Source organism: Esox lucius, chromosome 23 (genome assembly GCF_011004845.1).
Source record: "Esox lucius isolate fEsoLuc1 chromosome 23, fEsoLuc1.pri, whole genome shotgun sequence".
In the NCBI taxonomy this organism is placed as follows: Eukaryota; Metazoa; Chordata; class Actinopteri; order Esociformes; family Esocidae; genus Esox; species Esox lucius.
The window spans coordinates 12,669,664-12,693,657 of NC_047591.1; the positions used below are offsets into that span (position 1 = coordinate 12,669,664).

Sequence of the window (23,994 nt, forward strand, 5' to 3'; positions counted from 1 at the left end):
ACCAGTTATGTAGATTTCCCCCATGAAGTATCTTATAGCACTGCCTTCCCCAATGTGTTTGACTAACATGTATTTTCCGGTGTGCAAATTGAAAACATACTCTTTTGGCTGGCTACATTTTCTCTACATCTTTTGATTCTTAACATTTAAAATGGGAGGATTATTCAAAACTTAAGAAGAATATGAGTATAGATGACAAAGCTAATAAGGAAAGAGTTGGATAATTAGTTTCCTAAGGCTCGGTAATCCCATTTGAATGCTTCTTTACATGTACTTTTCTATAAATGGTGCGTTCATCCCCCAACTCCACCCCTGCATGGCAGTGCCATCATACTGTACTTCAAAACTAAAACCATGTTACATGTCCAAGATTCAGATGTATACCATGATATAAATTATTCAGAGCCGCGGTTATTTTTAGGTACACTGGCAGAGCTGTGGCAGTATCACAAAAGGCTAAAACAGTGGTACATTCTCAAGTTTCAGACAGATCTTTTTGTAGGAGTTCAGAAAACAAATCTCCCACAAAATACACATACTTAACCAAAATGAGCAAGAAAATGCTGTCAAAATGGCTCCTCTGCTTTTAATTATTATCAGAAAAAGCTCTGGTCCAAATGAAACATTGCTTACTATAGTGATTGAATATCAGTAATACTGGGAATGTGGGTTGTGTTTGTTGTGCTACAGATGTGTCAGTGTGGGAGACCTGTTGGAGGTGTGTGGTTGAGCCAGGTGACTGTCAGGTGGGGGAGGATGGTAAAGCACTGCCATCAGCTGCCTTCAGGCTGTTACTGCTCTCCTACTGGCCCGTCCGTCACCATAGAGATGTGTAACACTCACTGGTCTGACTCAGCACTACGTGTCTTTTTATCTCCTGTCGTCTCGCCCGCAGCCCAGTGGGAGAGCACCCGGATGCTTCGAGGCTCATTTGTCTGTGATCTTACCTGCACCGCCACCTCATTGTTATTCCCCTGTTGAAGGACAACTAGTGTCTTAGCTCAACCCAGTTCAACCCAGATCTTATAAATGTGGATTTTAGACAGGGGTTGTTGGACAGTTTTGGGAACGCATTTGTAAATGAACTCTTTAGCCGTGGGCCACGTCATCCAATATGTTTCATGTGACGGAATATAATTTATAGTTCTGCCTTGTCAAGATAATCTTGAATTTTATAACTACCTTTTTAGGTTATCTGGACTCATTGTGGTCATGAAGTATCTGCCAGTCTAATGACATGATAGCCCTTTATTCCTGCTGCTATAGCTGCTGTAGGTGGTGTAGCTGCGGTAGGTGGTGTAGCTGTTGTAGGTGGTGTAGTTGCTGTAGGTGGCTACTGTGAACAGTTTTACTGCAGCCTGTGTCTCTCTTGGCTCTTTCGATGGCTCTTTGAAACCTGAATAGTCACTAAGTTGAGGCATTCTGAATGATCACAATCAGCTGCCACTAAGAAAAGGTGTCACGACTGCCAAAAATCGTGCTGTCGCACGCAAAAGGAGCAGTGGACTGAATGGGGCTTAGCTGTAACTGACCGAGGCTCATTTTGTTTGATAAGCCCAATCGGGATGAGGAACAGATGGCTTTCTCTTCTTTAAGCATTGTACTGTCTTATTTTCTCACACAGGACCAGCCAAAGACATCTCTTTCCATTGTAGCGTTTTGTTGTGTCGAGGCATTGCTGACACAATAACCCGGCACTAAGTGCTCCTGCTGTGGCTGATTCCCCTGCCGCGCGTATAAGCCCTCTCCTCTTTACGCCAGGTTGCTAGGTAGCCTTAGACCGAGGCATTCAAATGGCTGACACAGAACGTAATGTGTTATCTGTCAGCCGCTGTCTAACCATTTTCTTGAGATATTCAAAAAGCGGGTCAGGGAGAGGTTGCTGGTTTGTACATGTCATATGTACAGATACCAGACATTCTAAGAATAGGGTGTGTGTGGAGAATGTGGAGCTGTCCGACGTTGGGATGTATGGTAGTAGGACTGGCACAGGAGATTAGCGTCAGTTTACTGTGAAATGGACCCTTACGTGGCCAGTTCAAATAAATTAAAAGTTATTATAAAAGGAGAGACCAAGGTCATTATGGCTGTTCTGCTTTGTCCTTTTGCCCCCCAGGCCCCTGCATGTTTTTCAGCTTCTCATGTGGCTACGGTAGGACTGCATGTAGAAGACGTGTTGAATGGCAGACAAGGGAAGGGGGGGGGGGGGAGGGTGAAAGGAGAACACTGGCCTCATGCCAGATGAGAAACGGCCTTGCGCAACAGATTTATTTTTTGTTAGAACACTAATACTCCGGGGGTGTTTGTGTGGAGGGGCTTCGAGCAAGAACCGCACTGTCCTGTGAATGCCAGCCGTGAGGCTGAAAACAAAATGAGGGGGTTAGACAGTGAACGGCCAGGACACGGTGCCCTGCTGCCTCTGTATGCCGCCACCGCAAAGAGGCACCCTGTTATTACTGCTCGTTTACAGGGATGGGGTTCATCATGATGGGACCTGGACCCAAAGATCTGGGTCTAATTGCTCTAGCAGGCTCCAGCGACCACCTCACTGCTTCAGTCTAGTCTGAGTTATAGTACTGTACAGGCCACAGCTTGTCACTACAGAGGCAGATGTTAAATGTATCCCATCCAGGATACAGTAGCAAGGCCCACACGCAAACACTGCCGGGAAACTGGTCATGATTACAGATCGTATCAACAGTATCATAATTGGACAAAACTGTTTAAATGTTTTCAAAAGCACATGTCTATATATATAACATGTCTATATATAATGATATATATTACCTGTGGACAGGCCCGTCGGAACATTGTCATGTTGAGGTGCCTTTCATCTTGATAGGAATGTAAGTCTATCCACACCCTCCAGCTGCTTTAGGGCTGCCAGGGCAGTGGACCCGACCAGGGTCCATTTGCAGCTCCTCCCTGGTCAAACAGAGAAAACAAACAGTTGACTTGGTAAACGAGCCTTAACTATAAGCTGCATACCCTTCTATCAGACCCTGGCTAGTGTTGTTTATGCAGGACACTAGAGTCAACATACAGAGATAAAGAACCCCTGGCCAGCAGGTTTGTTTGGTCTGCCCCGTGTGTGTGTGTGAGAGAGAGAGAGAGTGTGAGAGTGACACACATGCACTCACACACGCACATTCAAGTGTGTGTCCATATTTACTTGTGTACATATAATGTATGTGCAGTGCCTTCGGAAAGTATTCAGACCCCTTCACTTTCCCCACATTGGTTTGTTTATTTCATACATTTTTTTATCCAACATTGTCAATCTATGGACTATACACCTTAAGTGAAAAGTTCCCAGGAGCACCGTGGACTCCATCATTGTGAAATGGAAGTTTGTTGGACACCCATCTCAAGTTAGCTTACCAACTAAGTAACCGGGCAAAAAGGACCCTGGATAGGGAGGTTAACAACAGCTTAATGGTTATTCTAACAGAGCTTAAGAGTTTCTCTGAGGAAAACCATCTCTGCAGCACTCCATCAATCAGCCCTTAATGGTAGAGAAGGACTGAAGGGACAGCCTGAGGAAAAATATTCTCTGGTCTGATGTAACCAAAATCTAATTATAAGGTCTGAATGCCAAGGACTATATCTGGTGAAAACCAGGTATTGGTGTCTTGTGGTGCACAGTGGTGGGAGCTTCATGTTATGGGGATGCTTTTCAGTGGCAGATACTGGGAGGCTGGTTAGGATTGAGGGAAGGATTCACAAAGCAAAATAGAGACAAGTCCTTGAGAAGAAATCCTCATCCTGAGCGAACAGCCCCTCAGACTGGGGCAATGATTCAACGTTCAGCATGCCAATGACTCAAAGCATAAGACATGACTGTTGTGGCTTCCAGAACTATCTGCAAATGCTTGGCCAAAGCTTGGACCTAAACCCTATAAAATATCTGTGTTAATACCTGAAGTTTGCAGTTCCTTCAAATCTGACAGTTTGATATGTTATGAAAGAGAATTTGAGCAACAACCCAAATCCAGGTGTGCAGAGCAGGCAGTGGCATACCCAAAAAGAGACAAATCTATGATCACTGCCAAAGTGCTTCTACAAATTACTGAATAAAGGGCCTGAATGCTTACCTTATTTACATAAGATATTTCAGTTTTATTTGTTCCAATAAATTGGAACATTCACTTTTTCATACTGGGATAGTATTGTGTAGATTGTTGCCAATTTATTTTTCATCAGTCATAAATTAAGTCCATTACACAAAATAACCTGGAGAAAGTGAACTGATCTAAATACTTTGAAGGCACTCTCACATAAAAAAAGATATGTTGGCCATCACAGTTACAAGGTGAGTCTGTTATTTTTAAATATGCATGGCCAACTAAAAACAAGAAACTTTTATTTTCTCAAAGCCAGATAATGTATACAGTAGCCTATTTTACCTCTTGAATGAAATGAACCACACGTCAGCTAATTATTAATTATGAAGTGGTGTAATTAAGTAGTTCTACATATGACTGACAAATTGTGTAAATTTGTTTTAGGGGCTTTTTTTCCCAAGTCAATAATTATTGCTTGCTCCTTCTGTCTGTTTGTCATCATGCCACATTTAAAGCTTTAAATAAAATGTGATGCAGTGCAGAACTAAGCTAGTTGACTAATGATTTTGCATAATGCTTATTGATTTTTGTTAAGTATGTTGCGTTGGTATCTTTTACAAAGTCTCTGCTTTTTTTATGGCTCACCCACCATCATTCATTATCCTTACCATATGACTCGTCTGTCGGCTTGTGTGTAACCTCAGGAAAACCAGTGGAGAGGTAACAAACACTTATCTTCTGAGGTCTTGGTGCTGTCTGAGTTGAACTGAGACGAGGGGTTTAAATAATGTCAAACTTAGTTGGCGTTTACAAAAAATAAAATGTATTTGTATGAATAAATAGAAAGAGCTGATTGGATTCGTTCACTGTGATAAAATCTAGGAGGTAACCTGGAATGAATGGCTTAAACCACTTTGTTAAGCTACTTTTGATTCTATTAATGCAATTCATGTTTGTGTCAAATGAACAGCATACTATACTGTTATGCTATAACTACACTTCGATTTTCTTTTATCTTCTTTTTCATAGTTGATAAATGCTAACACTCCATAAAAGAGAGACCCAATTCTGTGCCACATTAAATATGAGGTTAGAACAGAGCTTGGTGGTTTCTCCTGAGCTGTGTGTTATTAGCTGTGTAAGCCACAATTTTTGGAGTCCATGCCCTGAAGCTGTGTAAATACCTTCTCAGCGGTTACATTCCTGACTCTTCACCCAAACCACAGAGGAAACAGTTTGGAGTGTCATGGTGGAACACTCAGACTGATTCAAGCTGGGGCCAGGGGCCAGCCAGTAGACCTTTGCTTGGCCTGCCGGCAGCCGCGATCTGACTGCAGCAGAGGAGATGATAGCTGATGCCATCACACTGTCTCATGATTGACGACCGTTGTGAAAATATAGTGTTTTATAGCCTTTTTTAATGGCATGTTTTTTTTTTTTTTTTACTGTCATTCCATGTGGATATAGGTCTCATGGAGTTTAAGCATGCTTGTAAATGCTATTGCTGAAATGTTTATGATCAAATAAAAATATTTGGACACGAGACTCAGTTTAATGTTCATTTTCGATTACGGTTACGGAGCATTGTGCTAGGTTTGTTCCTCCACCATGAGAATACGAAGCCTGGGATGCGGAGAGAGCCACTGCAGTTGCGTATCTTTTTGCTGATCGTTGAAGGTCGATGTGGTGAAGGTTTCCATGTGAAACGCAGTCGAACATGGGTCAGTCGGTCCTAAGAAATGGGTCACTGCAGCCCTGAAGGGAGAGTGGCTTGTACATTTCAACTTCAAGTCCCAAACGGAACCCGTTAAAAATAAGTTGCATTGGAATTTGAAAATGTGAAGTTAATAATAAAACAAACTATCTTGGACTGACTGGGCTAATATATGGTACTGTCAGAGTTTGGGAGAGATGGAGCTGACTGCGGCGGCCAGATAGTTGATCAGCACCTCCATCTGTCTGACATAAAGCCAACTGAGCAGCGTATGAGGCTGGTGTGTCTTGGAATGCCAGCCTGTCTGGAGCTGGGCACTGAACACCACAGCCTCCCTGAGACTTTTATTCGCTAGTACTCTTGCTGCCGCCAGGAGGCATTGTGGGTCTTAAATGCGCCGGAATCCTTGTATGTTACATTTCCCTTTGAGTCAGTCATACAGCATTTACCTAGCCTGTCCCATTTCTAAGTATTTAAATTAGTATCATAATACATTGAAACGGTAACAGGACTATACTTTTGACCATGCCAGATGAAATGTGAGAAGCAAGGCCTTAGCTGGCATTCCTGTTCTCTAAACCACAAAGGCAATGCCACTTATCCGCCTAAACCTCATAGTGGATGTTTATGTTCCCCCAGTCCCTCCAGAGAGATCTGTGTTGTGTTCCTAAGCCAGGTCGTAGCTGATCTGAGCCTAAACGACTGACACTGATAATTAACTGAATTCCCTTCTGTGCCATCTCTCTTCTCCTTTTCATCAGTGCTCCTCTCTGCTCAATCTTTAATAAGTTTGCAGCAGCCATCAGTGGGATGAAGAGGCCATCAGACAGAGGTGCCATTTGCTTGTTTAGTAATCCATCTGAGGAGTAAATGGACAGGCCTTTGGCACGTTGACAAGTAAGCGCTGGCTGTTAGCTTGGATGTTTCTGCGAGGTCCTCTGAGATATTAGGCTCCATAACGCTTATACCAAACAGTTTCACTTTTTATTTCCATGCAGTATTATCCAGCTCAAGATATGTGATCCTTTTCACTGTGACAGTTACAAAGGATGTATTTTCCCCTTCATTACACAAGCATTGGTATTTGAGGGAGTGAAATGTCTTTTCAGGTAGGTGGAGGAATTTGTCTACTCCAATGTAGACATGCTGCAAATTCCTCCTATCGTGGCTAAAGCATTAGAATGATAGATTAGGGAGCACATTTCGCCTAGCACACACAATCCTGATGGACGGTGACAGTCACGTCCAGATGTAGCATTTTAAAGGGATAGTTCAGGATATTTGGCCTTGAGGCCCTTTATCTTTCTCCCTAGAGTCAGATACACTGTGGATAGCATTTTCATTTGTATCGGCTTCCAGAGTTGGCCTGCAATTGATTGCGATACAATAACAAAGTCCAGGCAAAAAATATCCTAAAGATCAAATCATTTAAATATATCGCGTGGGATCTCCTCAGAAGGAACAAAAATGCCTCAAGAATATTTCATACATTTTGCAGGTGCTCTGATCTATAGCAACTTAAAACAATTCTCAGAAATGGTCCCTAAGCAGACCATAATCCATGATCCGAGTATTGCACACACCATGCTCTTCCCAAGTGAGCTACAAGGGACCCGTGTTGTAGCCATTAGAGGTGTTTTCACAAGTCACATGCTATTGCCACTTGGCACATCCTTCAATTGCTACAAACTATGTATGTCTTTAAAATGTAATTCTTCCTATCATGAACTCTTGTATTAAGCAATTTTGGGTTCCTGTGTAACGTGTTGAATGATTTCAGAGACCTCATGTTTACGTCAGGCGAGATCCCTTACATTGTAAACAGGAAGGGGAAGGAATGTTGGGACTCGGCTGCTTCTTTTCAAAACTCACTTCTTCACTTCCGCTCTCGTCTGGCACGTGTCATCAGCGATCCACTTTATCTGACACGGTTAATGGAGGGAAATCTACTTGCTGTGTCCCAGGGCAACCTTAAGTGCCCACGTCCTGGTTTCAGAAGGTGACAGCTGTCCCTGGTTGAGGCGAATGTTTGTTTATGTGTGTGTGGCAGTGATCTGTATCTTTCTAGCAGATAACAATAATTTTAAATGGAGCTCTCTGGACAATGTGACATACATATTCTTAATTTTAAGTTAATGTTCAACATTAAAGATATACAGAATCCCGTAATCCCACATATTTAGAATGGGTAATGTGAGAGTGTGTGCTGGACCAAGATGTGCATAGTTCTGCTGACGCAGACCTGATTAAGCTCCGGCTTGACTCCCATGATTGAGAATATACAGATCAAATGGCTTAAGCCAGTCTGACTCCAGTTGCCAAGTGGTAGGTGAGTGGATTGGTTGTAAAAACACTGATTACTTTGGTGGGTAAAACATCCCTTAAAAGGATGAGCCCGGATCCCAATTGCTGCTTTATTTGGAATAAGACAAATACATAGCGATTTGAAGTAATAGCGGGTATAACAGCCAGCACGATTATCCAAAATAAACTCAATTCCAGGCCCAAATCCAGAGTTTGACTTCCCACTACTCAAAAATCTGCACATAGCAACATTGGTAGTCATCAAACACCCTGTTTATATAGGCTGACTTCTGTTTGACTCTGTATTCCCGTCTGCTTGCTGTTATCCTCGCAGCACTGCTAGGTGGAGGTTTTTGACCTCTCCTTCTCCGGAGCACAGCTGTGCATGGTGAATGAAAGGGCACCGGGCTGTCCATTGCGGGGGTTGGATGGCTAAGCGCAGAGCGTGTGTGGTTGCTGGCCTAGTCCGCCGGGGCACAGACTGCACTGGTGTGTCTTTGTGTCTGCTTGTGTCAGTGTGTCATGAAACGGACAAGGACACCACTGGAATAACCCTCGGTCTGAGCTGGAGCCGAGAAAGGAGTTGGCTTTTCCCCAGATGTTCTGATAAAACGGTTTGGCAGGAAAGACCTTTGGAAATGACTACATTCTTTTTTAGCCTTGTAAGGGTATTTTTACCATCCAAGGGCCTGTTCATTCGGCAAGTACCTTTTGTTGGTCTTACAGCGTGAAACAGGAAAGACTGGTTTGTGTTCTGTGCCAGCGGGAGGCTGGCTCCGTTCTCTGGACCTATTTAGACTATGATATGATTTCACGAAAGTATCGAAGAAGGCTTGCACTGCTAGGTTACTTTGTTGTGTAAACTTGTATAAGTCACCTGCTCGAGCCACTCTCGACGCGCTGCATTCCAAGTTAGCGTGATGACCGTAGATCATAGGAGCCCCTGGGGTTTTCTGTTGTGAGGAAATGTCTGAGTTTATCTGGTGCCGTGTTTGTTTAAAGAAATCTAACTGATTCCAAAAACGAATGCTCTAAGCAATGTGGAAGTGGATGTTTATTATTTTAATAGATTTCTGTAGTGTAAAATGGGGGGAATAGGTTTTAATTGGGCAAGACTTACAGCTATTAATCATCCAATAAAGTGTTAAAAAAATCTTTCTCTTCAATCATCTAAAAAGGCCATCTGTCATTATAGATGACACATCTGAAGTTAGATGCCAAACTCTTTATCCTCCTGTTGTCTTTGATTTGTGTATTTGCGCTTCTTAACATAAACACAGTCACTTAAATACAGTAACTCACAGAAGTGAGTACACCCCTCACATTTTTGTAATTATCTGAGTATATCTTTTCATGTGACAACACTGAAGAAATGACACTTTGCTACAATGTGAAGTAGTGAGTGTAGAGCTTGTATAACAGTGTCAATTTGCTGTCCCCTCAAAATAACACAACACACAGCCATTAATGTCAAAACCGCTGGCAACAAAAGTGAGTATACCCCAAAAGTGAAAATTTCCAAATTGGGCCCCAAGTATCTATATCTTGTGTGGCCACCATCATTTTCCAGCACTGCCTTAACCCTTCTGGGCATGGAGTTCACCAGAGTTTCACAGGTTGCCACTGGAGTCCTCTTCCTTAGGTCTGGAGACATGCTTGGCCAGTCCATCACCTTTAACCTCATCTTCTTTAGCAAGGCAGTGATCGTCTTGGAGGTGTGTTTGGGGTTGTTATCATGTTGGAATTCTGCCCTGCGGCCCAGTCTCCGAAGGGAGGGGATCATGCTCTGCTTCAGTATGTCACAGTACATGTTGGCATTCATGGTTCCCTCAATGAACTCTAGCTCTCCAGTGCCGGCAGCACTCATGCAGCCCCAGACCATGACAATCCCACCACCATGCTTGACTGTAGGCAAGACACACTTGTCTTTGTACTCCTCACCTGGTTACCGCCACACACACTTGACACCATCTGAACCAAATAAGTTTATTTTGGTCTCATCAGACCACAGGACATGGTTGCAGTAATCCATGTCCTTAGTCTGCTTGTATTCAGCAAACTGTTTGCGGTCTTTCTTGTGCATCATCTTTAGAAGAGGCTTCCTTCTGGGATGACAGCCATGCAGGCCAATTTGATGCAGTGTGCGGCGTATGGTCTGAGAACTGACAGGCTGAACCCCCACGTCTATTTCCCAAAGACAACCTCTGGATATGACGCTGAGCACGTGCACTCAACTTCTTTGGTCGACCATGGTGAGGCCTGTTCTGAGTGGAACCTGTCCTGTTAAACCACTTTATGGTCTTGGCCACCATGCTGCAGCTCAGTTTCAGGGTCTTGGCAATCTTCTTATAGCCTAGGCCATCTTTATGTAGAGCAACAATTCTTTTTTTCAGACCCTCAGAGATTTCTTTGCCGTGAGGTGCCATGTTGAACTTCCAGTGACCAGTATGAGGGAGTGTGAGAGCGATGACACCAAATTTAACTCACCTGCTCCCCATTCACACCTGAGACCTTATAACACTAACAAGTCACATGACACTGGGGAGGGAAAATGGCTAATTGGGCCCAATTTGGAAATTTTCTCTTAGGGGTGTACTCACTTTTGTTGCCAGCGGTTTAGACATGAATGGCTGTGTGTTGTGTTATTTTGAGGGGACAGAAAATGTACACTGTTATACAAGCTGTACACTCACTACTTTACATTGTAGCAAAGTGTCATTTCTTCAGTGTTGTCACATGAAATGATATACTCAAATATTTACAAAAATGGGAGGTGTGTACTCACTTTTGTGAGACACTGTAGGAAGTCATAAATTATACACAGTTTACGTTACAGCTGAAAGCAGTGAGGCCTCACTAACATTTCCAAGAAACATTTACTAATCTCTCACCGTGCGCTGATTAACAGCTAGCCATCGCAACATGAGAACTCCAGATGTTTTCGCTGACATTCCGCAGGTCAAAAGAGCCACTCTGACTGTAAGCCTTCTCAGCAGCAGTGTAAGGACCCCATCTTAAGGGCCGTCTTCCGGTTGCCTGTTTGGTCCTTGGTTGTGTCACAGCTCAAGGATATAATTGTGATCATGACTTGAGAGGATTAAGGAAACCGGGGCCATGTTCCGCCGGAGGTTCCAGTCGGAATTACCCTGGCTGTCACTGCGCATCAACATCACTGGCAGTATCTCAGTCCCAACATGACCCCACCACCCGTGTCCATCTCTTTCCTCCTGTCCTTTTATCCTTCTCTGTTCATCCTGCTGGATCTTTCTTTAACAGTAGATGTACATTGGGTTAGCATGCTAGTTGTGTGTTGTGTTCTTTTTACACGATTTGGCCGCTCCAGAAGGCCATTCAGGCGTTGTCGTATGTGTTCACGCATTATTTGATGAATGAGGTACATTAAAACGACCCTCTCTGTTTCACAGAGTCTGGACGAGCTGGATGACGACGACGGCGGGGAGAAGGAGGGCCAGAAGGAGGAGACCCAACTTAACACCGAACAAAACGAAGCCATGACCTCTGACCCAGGGATTGCTACCCACTTACTACAAGTGAGCACCAAAATGTCCCTCTGTCTTATCCAGGTTCACATACTGTACTGTCACCCCTTAGATTAATATCTCAGACCTGGAGTTTGCCTGACCATTTGACTATTCTAGGAGCCACTCTGTGCTCCAGTCACATCAACCTGTAAGATATTTTGTTTCACTAGTTATGTGGCTGGATGGCTGGATTAGTATTGCCCTCCCCTGAGCACAATTTAATTATGCGATGTATGGATACCACTGAATCACCAAACAGAGGCACTGTTGGCCAGAGAGATATTACTACACAGGGTTCTTAACAATTCAGTGCTCTGATTTTATGAACATGCTTGCCCGTGCCAAAATTATGCACTAAATTACAAAGGAGAAGTGCTCACTAACACATTTGACAGATTTGTGGACAGTATTTAAGAGAAATAGGCCTTTTGTGTACATAGAGAACCACTTAGATCTTTGAGTTCAGCTCATGATAAATGGGGGCAAAAACAAAAGTGTTGCATTTATAATTTTGTTCGGTGTACAATACCTTGCAATTCCCCACACAATACAAATGAATCCACTTGTGATGTCTGAGTGTGTTTACAAGAATCATACTGAAACACATCTGGAGATCTGCGTTTCAGATAAACACAACACGCCACAATACATCTTAGATCTGCTTAGCCCCAAGGTCCACAGGGATAAGTGCTGACATTTATCAAAGGTTCGTTTGGAACCTGTGTTTTTAGCAAGCCTTCCTAAAAACACACTTCATAGCCATATCTGGAACTAATCTACATTATTTGCTTTTGATATGGACCGTGCGGTTTGGGAACAGTGGAGTCCCAGGCTCTCAGGCGTCTGCTTTATTAGATATCCTACTCATTCAATAAGACCAATCCGATTTGAGTGCACAATCACTCAGAACCATGTCTGCATAGTGTTTAGCTCAATAAAGTTCTCATTACGGTATGTGCAACTATCACAACGCACATGTGACGGCTGGTGACTTCAAAAACTGAGGGGAACCAGAGACTCACATGTAGGCACAAAATACACAGACGACGTAGCCTTTTATTAAGGCAACTATTGTAAAGATTCACAGGGATGGGACAAGGCCAGTTCCTCTTGGGAGTAGCAGTGTGTAGGAATGTGCAGTTAGACTAAACAGCAGGCAGATAAGTGATAATGTTGTGCTATCATGTATAGACAAATGAGAGGAATGCTCACAGTGTTGGAGGGATCACACCAGAGGTCCAAATGGGAGATGGGATAAGGCCGATTAATCTACGGAGGAGCCGTAGGCTTATCATGTTTGGATGGTGCGTAACAATGAGGACAGAAGGAATACAATTCAACACAGTTGGAGAAAACAGAAAGTGTTAGTCCAAGCAATGTGTATAGTCACATCACTGTCTAAAACTTTGTTTAGTTGTGTATGAGTTATTACATACAATTCACAGAGCTACTTAAAGTTCTTGGAGAGGAAAGACCTGTGAACTAAAAGGGGCGTTGCAGACGACTTACAAATGCATTTGGGGATTGTGTTTTTATTTTTCAGTTATTACATGAAGATAGTAGTTAGCTAAACGGAAGTTAACTAGCTGATAAGTCCCTTATCTAAACCGAATGTAGCTAGCTGGCTGCTCATCAAGCTAACTTTTCCTAGTAGCTAGATACCTTTAGCTTAGTGTTCATACTGTAACTGATCTGACAGGTCATCATTACTGTGTAAATCTATAGAACGAAGCAGACCCATGGGTCTCCAAAGTATTCTGTTTGGGCAACATCACCAAGCTACACCATGGTTTTACCCTAGAGGGAGCTGTTGAGACTTACTATTGTGGCAAAACACTTTTTAATCAGGTATACTGTATTGTGACATGAATATATGCACTGAAGTTTTATCTAACAAACACTACAGTATAATATTTTTTTACTGAGGAGCATAGTCATCATCTGAGGAGCCTCCACTGCTACATGCTATCATGCATATTGTTATCAGTGTCTCCATAGAAAGTGTTGCTACATACTTTTCTATTACATTCCCTTCATTAATGTTCAGTGAATGAGTGTGCAGTTGAAGAGCTGTCACTTCATCTGGCTGTGCAGAGACAGGAAGGAACGTCATTGACAACATGTTTAACAAAGACAACAGTGAATGCTGTTAAATTCAGTTGGAATAAAATAACATTACAATTTCATCCCTGTATTATATACTGGATGATTATAAACCTTCCATTCCAGATAGGATTTCTGTGGGTGCTATATAACATTCAGCACATTTAACATTTTTATTCATCTAGCTGACGTATTTCCGAAGTGGTCCCCCGTGGAAATCGCACCCACAATATCTGGCATTGCAACCGCTAGGCTCTACTAACTGAGCTATACGGTTGGGTTATTAAATTTTCCATGTTTTTGCAATTGAAAATAGGCGCTCCACTCACCTAACTGCTATGACGGTTTGGAAACTGGCAGCCTGCCGGTGAAAACTGACCCTTGTGTGATTTTGCAAAAAAAAAGTATGATAAATAATGAAACCAAAAAACAAATCTAACCACCACGTGTCTCCCAAAATGCATTTCAGCCACAATTCCACAACATTCACTGTCAGGGTTGGGTTTCTTGGACTGGGTTGGTGATGGAGAAAGACAGATAACACTAGAGCAGACAGATAACACTAGAGCATTTACAGAGAGTTGTCAGACTGACATCGGTAAATACCACATCCCGAAAGTGGCTTTGATTCTGTCCCATTTATCACAGAGACAAGTGGTTGCCATGTTGTCCTTTGCTTTACAGTAGCCCCAAAGGTAAACTGTCAGCCCTCTTCACTACTGCAATGGCTTCAAGATGTCTGAACTAAGACCTGACTGACACTTTAAATGTTTTGTGGGCAGAAACCTTAACTTACTTTAAACACACATTATTCCCTAGGGATAAATAACTCACTATTAAATGAATAAGCATGTAGACTTTTATTTCCTAGTGACGGTAGTATAAACAAAGACATATTGTGATTAGTGTACACACAAACAGTTCCCACTACAAAGTTACTATTCTATTTTTTGAGTTTTTATGTAGAACCAATTAGATTTCCGAAGTAATGGAAATGTTTTTGAGGGGTGTGATGTCATTAACACAATACAGATAGCCTGCTCCCTACCATGTAATATCTGACATACTTTTATAAGAACTAAAAGCCAAATAGTTAATATTAATTTACTCTTACAAATCGCTATTCAACCAGCCAGATCGCTATCCAACTAGCTTGAATTTAAAGCACTACATGACTCAGCCAATGGCTTTAAACACCTCGTTACTGTAGCTAGTTGCTAATTTACAGCTGCGAATGCTAATTCAGCCTCAAGTAAACCTGCTCACACAAGCACAGTTCTAGCACAGTTCTGGGTAGTTGCTGACATTAGCCAGTGCAGTGGGCTCTCCTCTCGTTTAATGAGATAATCACTTCAATTTGGGTCAATATATAGGTAGGTCAGATCATAAAACATATTTTGGGAGTTATAGGTAACGAGATTGGGTGAATAATTTGAAGTCTTTGAAAACACTGTTTTGTTACTTTTAGTGAAATCTTTAAATGCATGAACAAGTGTTGGAACGCCCCTCAGTACGTCAGTGATTTTAATTGGATGTTAACATTTGACCAAATGTGCAAGCTTATGCAACAAAAACAAAAATGACGCTCCCTCAACTATTTTAACTGGCTGGTGCTTAAACTCAGCCTTGAGCTCGGAAATGTTCTGGGTATGGCCCACTATGTTTTGTCTCTGTGGAACAGTGTGTTCCTTCCCATCACAACCTGTCATGAAGATGACAGTGGATGATGGCAGTGTAGCATTGAGCACAGCATCTCATTGTATGTGCAAACAGAATGTCCTGTAATGACAGCATCGCTATGTCATACACCCTCTGACTCTGTTCCTTCTCAAAATCCCCCTCTCCTGCTGTCCACCTACCGACACCCCCAGAAAACACAGCATCATAGAAAGCATCATGAACACCCACCAAAATAATACACACATGCACAAAAATGCGCACATACATGCGTTACCAGTCTTTTCTCCTTGCCTATATTCATGGTCCTCTGTCGTATTTTTAGTCTAAGAGTGGTTTCAGTGGTGCCCTGGTCACAGAGAGGCCCTCTCTTCCTTTTCGGGCCTCCATGTGGACCTGGTTATCAGGTCCTACTTCTGTGGTATGTGAGCTGTACAAGGAAAACACTTTCTCTAATCTTGGAGAACTGTATGGAACATTCCACTGGCTCATCTGCTTTTAATGTGGTTCTTGGGCTAAAGTGCGGAGCAATTTGGGATGCAAATACTGTGTCTGTCTGTCATGTGGTATGTGTACCTTCCTTGAGACATAAACACACTTATACCCCGTTGCAATGGCAGCCAGAATCTTCACAACACTCATTCATGTATTATTTTCACACTTTCCATCCATCAAAGCTTGAGGATCTTGTCTGTAAGACAGGCACATGCTCCTTCCCTCTCAGACTCGATATGTCTAATTCAGAAATGTGGTTAAATAGCCTTGAGACAATATTTGTAGTGTGTCATTATTGTTGACTAAAGATTACAAGTCTATGTCAGGCACCTGGATGAATGTGTCCTTTACACGACCCCTGCTCGCAAATGCAGGTGATTGGCTGAATTTGTGCACTCCTACTTTGAGGTGTCAAACAAAGAATAATGCAAATATTGTACGGCTTGACTGAGTTTCTCCCGAGTAACAGATAGTGATCTTTATCCGCTTTGCTGGGAGAGAGAGATGAGGAATTCCAGGCATCTGCACCATGCAGAAATGCAAAAGCAGGCCTATTGTTGAACTTTTATTAGGAATGCCTTCTGGGTCGTCTGAAATTTTAATGGGCTGTCAAGAGCACAAAGGCTGTCAGATTGCCCACACCCATAAATTCCTTTTTAAATTCCTTAGCAAGAAACATTGGTATAAATGATATATTTGGCCATGCATTGACAGACCAACAGAAACTTGGCCACCAATAGGCAGACAGACACACCGGCAGACAGACAGACAGACACACACACACACACACACACACACACACACACAGTAAGTTTGTTTCCTATTATTACAATCCCAATTCAAATCCCTTGTGTCTCTCATGCACCTGTCTATAAGAGCTGAAAACGTAACATGAACACAACTCATTCACCGTGTTGTTTACGATGCGCCGCTGTCAAGCCGGTAGGTTCCCTGTAATAGTGGCTCTTAGGGCCGCATCAGAGGGTGTTATTCAAGCTGTCAGCGGAGCTCAAGCATGATAAATAGAGTCGCGCAGACCCAAATGCAGCACTGTGAAGTATCCTCACTTGAATTGCATTAACCTTGTCTCAGCGACTCACAGCCTGGTACGCAAGGCGGCACATTCGGAGGCAAGTCACCGCGCAGAGCACCGTTAATGTGACGAAGGCAAACTGGGAGAATATCTGGAAACACAGGTTTTAGTTTTTTTTCTCAGTGTCAAGCAGACCATTCAGAAGCGGCGGTGCTCTCCCACATACGTCTTTAAAGAGATGGGACTCAGTCCTTGACTCCCTTGGTTTTATGTGGAGTCCTCCTGAGTAGCGCACAGCTCAGTGAGAGGGCAGACAGTCACATTTACCGCCTGTACGGTAGTTCATGTCACCCTTGTTTTCTGTAGCCTTAAGAGTAATTTTTATTCTGGAATAAGTTTTTGCTGAACGTGGGAGCTGTAGTTGTCAACTACTGTTCTCTTAATTGTGTGTGTATAAAACCAAACATTTGTAATGTCCACCAAGCTTGAGATCTGACTTTATATTATCGATATATAAATATATGTCCACAAAATGCACAAGTATTATTGTTGCTTGTTATATTAGTATTGTATATCCGCTCCACAGAATTACGCTATGAATTCTATTTTATGTCAATAAGGTGAACTATTGAAGATGTTTTGATATGTAAAAACATAGAGTAGTAGTGTAATTAATGTAGTTCCAAAAATGTTAATCTTGAAGCATAATGTCATTAAAAATGCATCTTTGCCTGGAATGAAAAAAAAAATATGTATTTATTTTTACATGATTGATTTGGTAAAAATAATAAAGCTGTAATCTAATTTAAAGAAAACGATTCACAATAATAACATTAATAATGATTTTAATATATTCGGTAAACCCTTCAGACATCTTTCGTCTTGTGTCTTGTGTTCTCTACCACTGGTTTTCCTTTGAAAGTGTATTGGACGGTCCCAAGTGGCAGAGCGGTCTGAGTATAATCCTGTCATTGCGGCCACTCTCTGCCCAGTGAGTATGAGCGGGCAGTAGGGTTGGGCAGTGGGACAGTACCATGGTTGAGAGCCATCATCAATGAGGAGAACTTGACTGGTGCCGCCCGAGTTTGGCAGCACACTCTGTGCACTGGAAGGAACAACTAGCAGGGCAACTTGCCAAACGGGCTATTCACTGTTTGGAGCCATCTACATGTTCAACACGTATGTGCCAGACTATTTATCTAAAGACAGCAGTGTCAACTGGAGAAACATTGGAGAGTACCAAACAAATAGGGCATATAATGTGTTTTCCCTCTTTCATGATCAACTGTCCAGTGGGTTTATGGGCTTAATCAAGTTACATTTCAGACAGTTGTTGTTTGTGAACTGATGGTGGTGGAGAAACACAAATTGCAAGATAGTTTAATCAAATAGGACATAAATGTATACATTTCTGGATTTTGTTGATGTCTTTCTCAGAACTCATTGGTTAATAATGTGATTGGGTAGGAATCTCTGACCATTTCATCCAGAATGAGACAAACTTATGAAATGCCATTTAGATTCTCTCATGGACAGATGACAAAGAAATTTAACATTTTAGTGTGTAAATAACAGACCAAAGAAGCTACTATAATTGGCATATCCTATCCAAAAACAAACCCTCTTCCCATATCTTTCGGAATCCAAACACTTCAGGTTGTGCAAGAAGGATTGTTGGGTGGCGACATGGTGAGAATTCAACCTTAGCCTCTAAAAGGGCTGGTGGAAATGTTGGCAGTATTGATTGCGCTTTACTCCAAGTGTCTATGGCGAAGGTGTCAACCTCAGTCCACAGAGGACCCAGTGTCTGCTTTTTATTTTTCCCTTTTCAATCGGTGCCCAATTAAGACCTAGACAACTAGGTGTAAGGGAGTTCTTAACTAATCAAGAACCAGGGAGTGAGTTTGACAACCATGCTCTGGGAGACTTAGGACTCAGGAGAAGACTCAAATGCATTAGTTACCTTAGATGTTAGATGTTTCATTTAATTACTAGACACCCACCTTTATTGATCGCCGTCTGAATCTGGGCCACAGTCTGTCTATTCAGTGTATCTGGTTTAGATATTGAACACATTTGGGTGATACTTTACAACACTGGGATTCATATTTGAAACTCTATGTGAAAGGGACACTGCAGAGCTGTACACAGTCACCTTATATTTAATATTTTGATACGCATTGAAAGGAATCATTGACCTATTTATTATTTAACAGCATACCAATTCATAGAGAAGAGTTGCTAGGGTGAAATCCTACATAAAAAGGACAGGAAGTGTGGGATCTGCACTTCACCAATGAAATGTTTAGTTTTCTAAGCTTTTTTGTTTCTGTTGAAAAATGCAGCAACAATATGTTTTCGTGTCATTGATGGTACTGCTTGAAAAAGCAACTACCACACCCATAGTCTTGTTTATTTTCTTCTCATACAGTTTGTAGGGAAATGTTACCAGGTTACAGTTTGGTTCTTTCTTCTCTATACTAAAGCAAAAGGCAATATCCAGACATTTTATAAGACTGATGAATGTAAAGGATGAATGTAAAGAAAGGTAGTGCTTTATGTCATAAAATGTTTACCAAATCTGTGAAGACTGTACATATGTAAAGTTAATTGAATGTAGCAATTCCCTCTCTTTATCATAATGTTGTCAAATGAGTAAATGGCTTTTATTTTTAATTACTTTGTAACCGCTCAAAACAATTGACCCCTAATAAAAATGCTCTCTGGATTAGTTTGTTTAAATACACTTTTGAACAACGGTTTCAATAGAAACTCTATTCTTGATTCTGTTTCAAAGCTGTACACAGAAAGAGATTAAAGTCTGCAGACATCTTCATCTTTAATTTTGGGAATTGGATCAAATGATCCAGGGCTATTCCAAAAAGATGCCCAGGCCTAACAACTCCACTGCTCTTGAATTCTGCTGTTTGTCCCAGTGAGAGAAATACACGGTTTAGCTCTATCACACTAGATTATTCTTATTCATTATTTGAGTTATTTAGCAGAAGCTCTCATCCAGATCAAGTTAGAGGAGCAAATAAGTGGAATTGTCTACCTCAAGAACTGAACGACGGATTGTTCGCTTTGGCTAAGGGATTCAATCCAGCAACCTTGCGTTGACTGGTCAGATACTCTAACCACGTGGATGTCTGTTGCCACAAATTCCTCCATTACTGTGCTGCTGTAGCTAACATCCTGACGTCATAGACGGTGACGTTAGCCATCACAGTTTGCCCTAATCCTTTTTTACTTGAATGAAGTTAGAAAATCTCCTTAAGGACACACCATGGTTCCAGCCTTCAGCTCTGTATTCTTTTATTAACATTCTATTGTGGTGCTCTGCACACAGTAGCATGCTAATCAATTCAAACAGCGCAGAGTGTTGTTGAGTCACCTGGTGAAGGAGCTCATCATTCTCAGAGCCCACTATCACAAAGGAATGATTTATCTGCCTCAGACATTTTGTTTTAAGCTTTCATCCAACTTCAATAGACCCTATATAGCTTCCATACAGCCGAGTAAATCCATCAGGGCCAGGCCCCACGGGGAGTGCCAAGGATGGGGCCCTTGAAGAGGTGTTGGGAGGGGGTGATGGATGGGATGTTGGGGAGACGGAGGGGCTGGTGGAGGCAGGGACTAGGGTCCATCACAGCCATCCTGTAAAGCCCACTCTCCTATTGATAGAGAGATTCTCAATCACAGCGGTGTGGCACTGTTCAGGGCCCAAGGGAGAATAGATATCCCTCCATCCATTGTCTGTCTGGATCTCTGGTCCAGACCTCTTTTTGAAATTCCGATGTTACAGTAGGGGATTAGTATGGACCTTTAACTCAAATACTGTGTTGTAATGGGAAAAAATATGAATATATGCACCTGGAGTTAAACAACAGATTGCATGGTACAACTAGGGGCTGTATGGTGATGGATAAGCTATTAGATTTAGGGAAGCTATCTATATATCAGTTCAGCAGCAGAGGTTCAGGAATGTTTATATACAACCTGCAGGCTTTCTGTAATAGCTATTGCTGATTATTTTCTGCTGTTACATTTTTGTGGCTCTGTTGCACACAATGATGTGCCCCTGCTGTGTGTGTGTGCGCGCACGTGCGTGTGTCTGCATGCCTGCGTGCCTGCGCGCGTTTGGGTGTGTGCACGTCAGATTAATGTGGAATAGTGGGCTTTGTGTCAGGCACATTATTTTTGACTACACTTCACAAAAACCACAGTGTTGATGGCTTAAAACACCAACAAGACAGTTTCATAACACACACTACAGGTCATCATTTTACTGATGCACTCAACATAAAGCATGTCCGCTCCTGCTGACCAACCTGGATTACGAGTTTTATCACACACTGTCCGGACGGACCCTGGCCAGCCCATCCTCTCCTTTAACGTGTCTTCCGTCTGTTTCCATAGGACACCCCACGGTCTGGCCGCTACCAGAGGTAAGAAACCGCCTCTTTCATTGCATGTTGAGAATGAGGGTGTGTATTTGATCTAGTATTTCGGGAGATAAGTGAAGAAACGGGAAGAGAGAAGGCCCTTCGCAATTTACAATGCAGATGACCTTGAATGTACTTGAGGTGATTTTAACATTTCATCATGACCTTTGTGTTTACGGCACTTTTCAGAAGAACTCAAAGTACCTGTTTCATTTCAGAAAAGGCTGCACAGCTTAACTTCCCCAGTGTCCCCTAGTAGTTGACTGTGTGCGCCAACAACAGGCTCGTACATTTTGTACACTTAGTTAAGACTATTGTTCTACAAGTTTGCATGATTTGCCTACTTGACATGATTATTATAGTAGTCCTCATTTTGGTTTTGTGTTTTCACCCAGATTTGACCACGAGTTTCTTGCCTATTTTGTGATTTCCAATTGTCCCTTCGACGCAGCAACACAGGGTTGAATATTGCGCCGTGTCTCCTTAGAGACATCTTCACCTAGCCATTATTATCAGACTTGACTCATTTGACTAACCACCTGTGTTTGCTTTTGCTGACATCCGACCCTGCCTGAGGGAGTTGTTAGAGCACGATGAAAACAAGAAAATCACCCCACCCCAGGTGAAGGCCAATATGCACCATGGAGCACCTTGTGACACATCAGCCAGTGGCACTGTCAAGGCTCAAACCTAGACTGTGGTGGACAGCTTGGCATTACAAAAGAGCACCTTAGACTGGGGCACGTATCTTGCTACACTGATAAATGCCCCAAGACATTGATACCTCAGCTTTGCTGTACTCCTTACCTAATCTTACTTTGGACCATTTTCCCCACCATTTGCATACGACAATCAGCATCAAATTGTGAAGTTCTGTGTGATCCTGGCCAAGTTCGCCAGCTGACTCTTTCAATCTGGCCCAGTAATTATGTCCGCCTGTGATTGGCTGGCCTCTCCACAGTTGGATGGTCCGGTGTTGTGGAGCAGAGAGGCTGCCAGGTGGACGCCACAAGATGGCTGATGGAGTGGGCAACCCCCCCCCTCTACGTGAACGGCAATGAAAATATACAACAGGCTGCCAATGCATTCACACAATCCTCTCTCACCACGGTGTCATTATGGTCCTCATTGGCTGTCATTGTTTTCTGCCTGTTGCTCGTTATGTGTCTTTCATGATGGCCTATGACTAGAAGGCCTGGTGGCCCTTCTCTTATCCCTGGGGCTCTGCTAAGCGTCCTTTGTTGGTAGACCATTCTGCATGTTGTCTATATTTTGTTAAAGGCCTTTTATGGACAGACGGATGTGAACATGAGTGATACCATAGGTCTCTGGGGATGTAACGTTGGCCACGAGATCATGAGCAGCATTTGTTCTGGTACTTCGGATAAATCACCATTTTGCGAATGTCATCGTCTTTTGGAAGGGAATTTGACCCGTAGAAGTGCACAGAACTTGCAAAGAGACAGGGATGGAGTTCTTCATTCCAGGTCCAATCCTAGGTTTGTCTCCTATTAAAATGTTTGGACCCCAAACAACCTGCTGCACACCTGAACCTGATTTTGATTGGGTTTGGTAGTAATTGATAGTAATCACTTTTAGACAAGGTCACATTTTGAGAACAGTATGTTTTTGGTGGAGCTTGGCAATTATGGACCTAATCAAGCTATGAGGAATTCACTACAAAACTGATCTTTGACGCTTAATATCGTAGAATATTGCTTTACACAGATAGAACTTCCTAGCCGTAAGGGATTGAAATCATTTAAATATAGCCGCTAGGAAATGTGTTCCATATTAATATCCCCCCACTCTGCCATCCAGAGTGTTCTCTCACAGAAGAGAGCATGGGAGATAACGCTTATGCTAGCTGAATTCCAAGGCCCCCTGAAGCACCTCTTTTCACTGGCCAATGAATAGGGACACTTTGTTTGCTAATGACACGAAGTGGATTTACGCAGGACACTATTCACTCATCTCGGCATTCAAGGTAGCCATATTGAAATTGCCTCATTCAGAATCCATTCTTTGACCTTCGAGACTCTGACAGCTTTTATGTTCTAACGGAGTAAAGGGGTGGGGATGGGGGCCGGGGGGTGGATGCATGCCAACCTGAAAGTGGCAAGAAAAAAAAAGAGAAGGGGGCTAGAATGGTGTAAGTACTTATTCTGTTCACACCATTAAAGCTGCATTATGCGTCCAACGGGGTATGAATCATACCCTACAGTACCTTTTGTGCATTATGGGATGTTTTTGAATGTGGTTGAACATCTGACAGGTAAGTGTGCGTCTGTGTGGGCATTGGCCGCCGGTGGGTGTTGTTGGGATTTTGGGCATGCCCACTGTAAGTTTCATTCTTAACACCACACTGTTGAAAGCATGGACATCGGAGGCGGTCATAGGGATTGAGGTTTGTGTGTGCATGTGTGCGTGTGTGTGTGTGTGTGTGTGTGTGCGCGCGCGTGCACGTTTGTGTATTGTAGCTCTGCGGGTTCTGAGGAGGAAGCATGGGGAAACAGTCGACTCCGCCACAACCGCCATGGCAACGTGGCTGTTCCCGGACTACTGGAGAGGAGGATAGAGGAACTGGAAAAGGTACATCCAAAACCCGGCCCGGTCT

The 23,994-nt window shown here is 42.7% G+C and overlaps 1 protein-coding gene across 1 annotated transcript in view; it reads left to right on the top strand.

Moving 5' to 3' along the window:
• Positions 1-23,994, top strand: part of pawr (PRKC, apoptosis, WT1, regulator) — a 61,609-nt gene that overhangs the window by 30,928 nt on the left and 6,687 nt on the right. Inside the window, exons 3-5 of the mRNA XM_013140207.4 lie at positions 11,508-11,633; positions 21,352-21,380; positions 23,858-23,969. Coding sequence (XP_012995661.1) covers positions 11,508-11,633; positions 21,352-21,380; positions 23,858-23,969 — 267 coding nt within the window. The remainder of the gene's footprint in view (positions 1-11,507; positions 11,634-21,351; positions 21,381-23,857; positions 23,970-23,994) is intronic.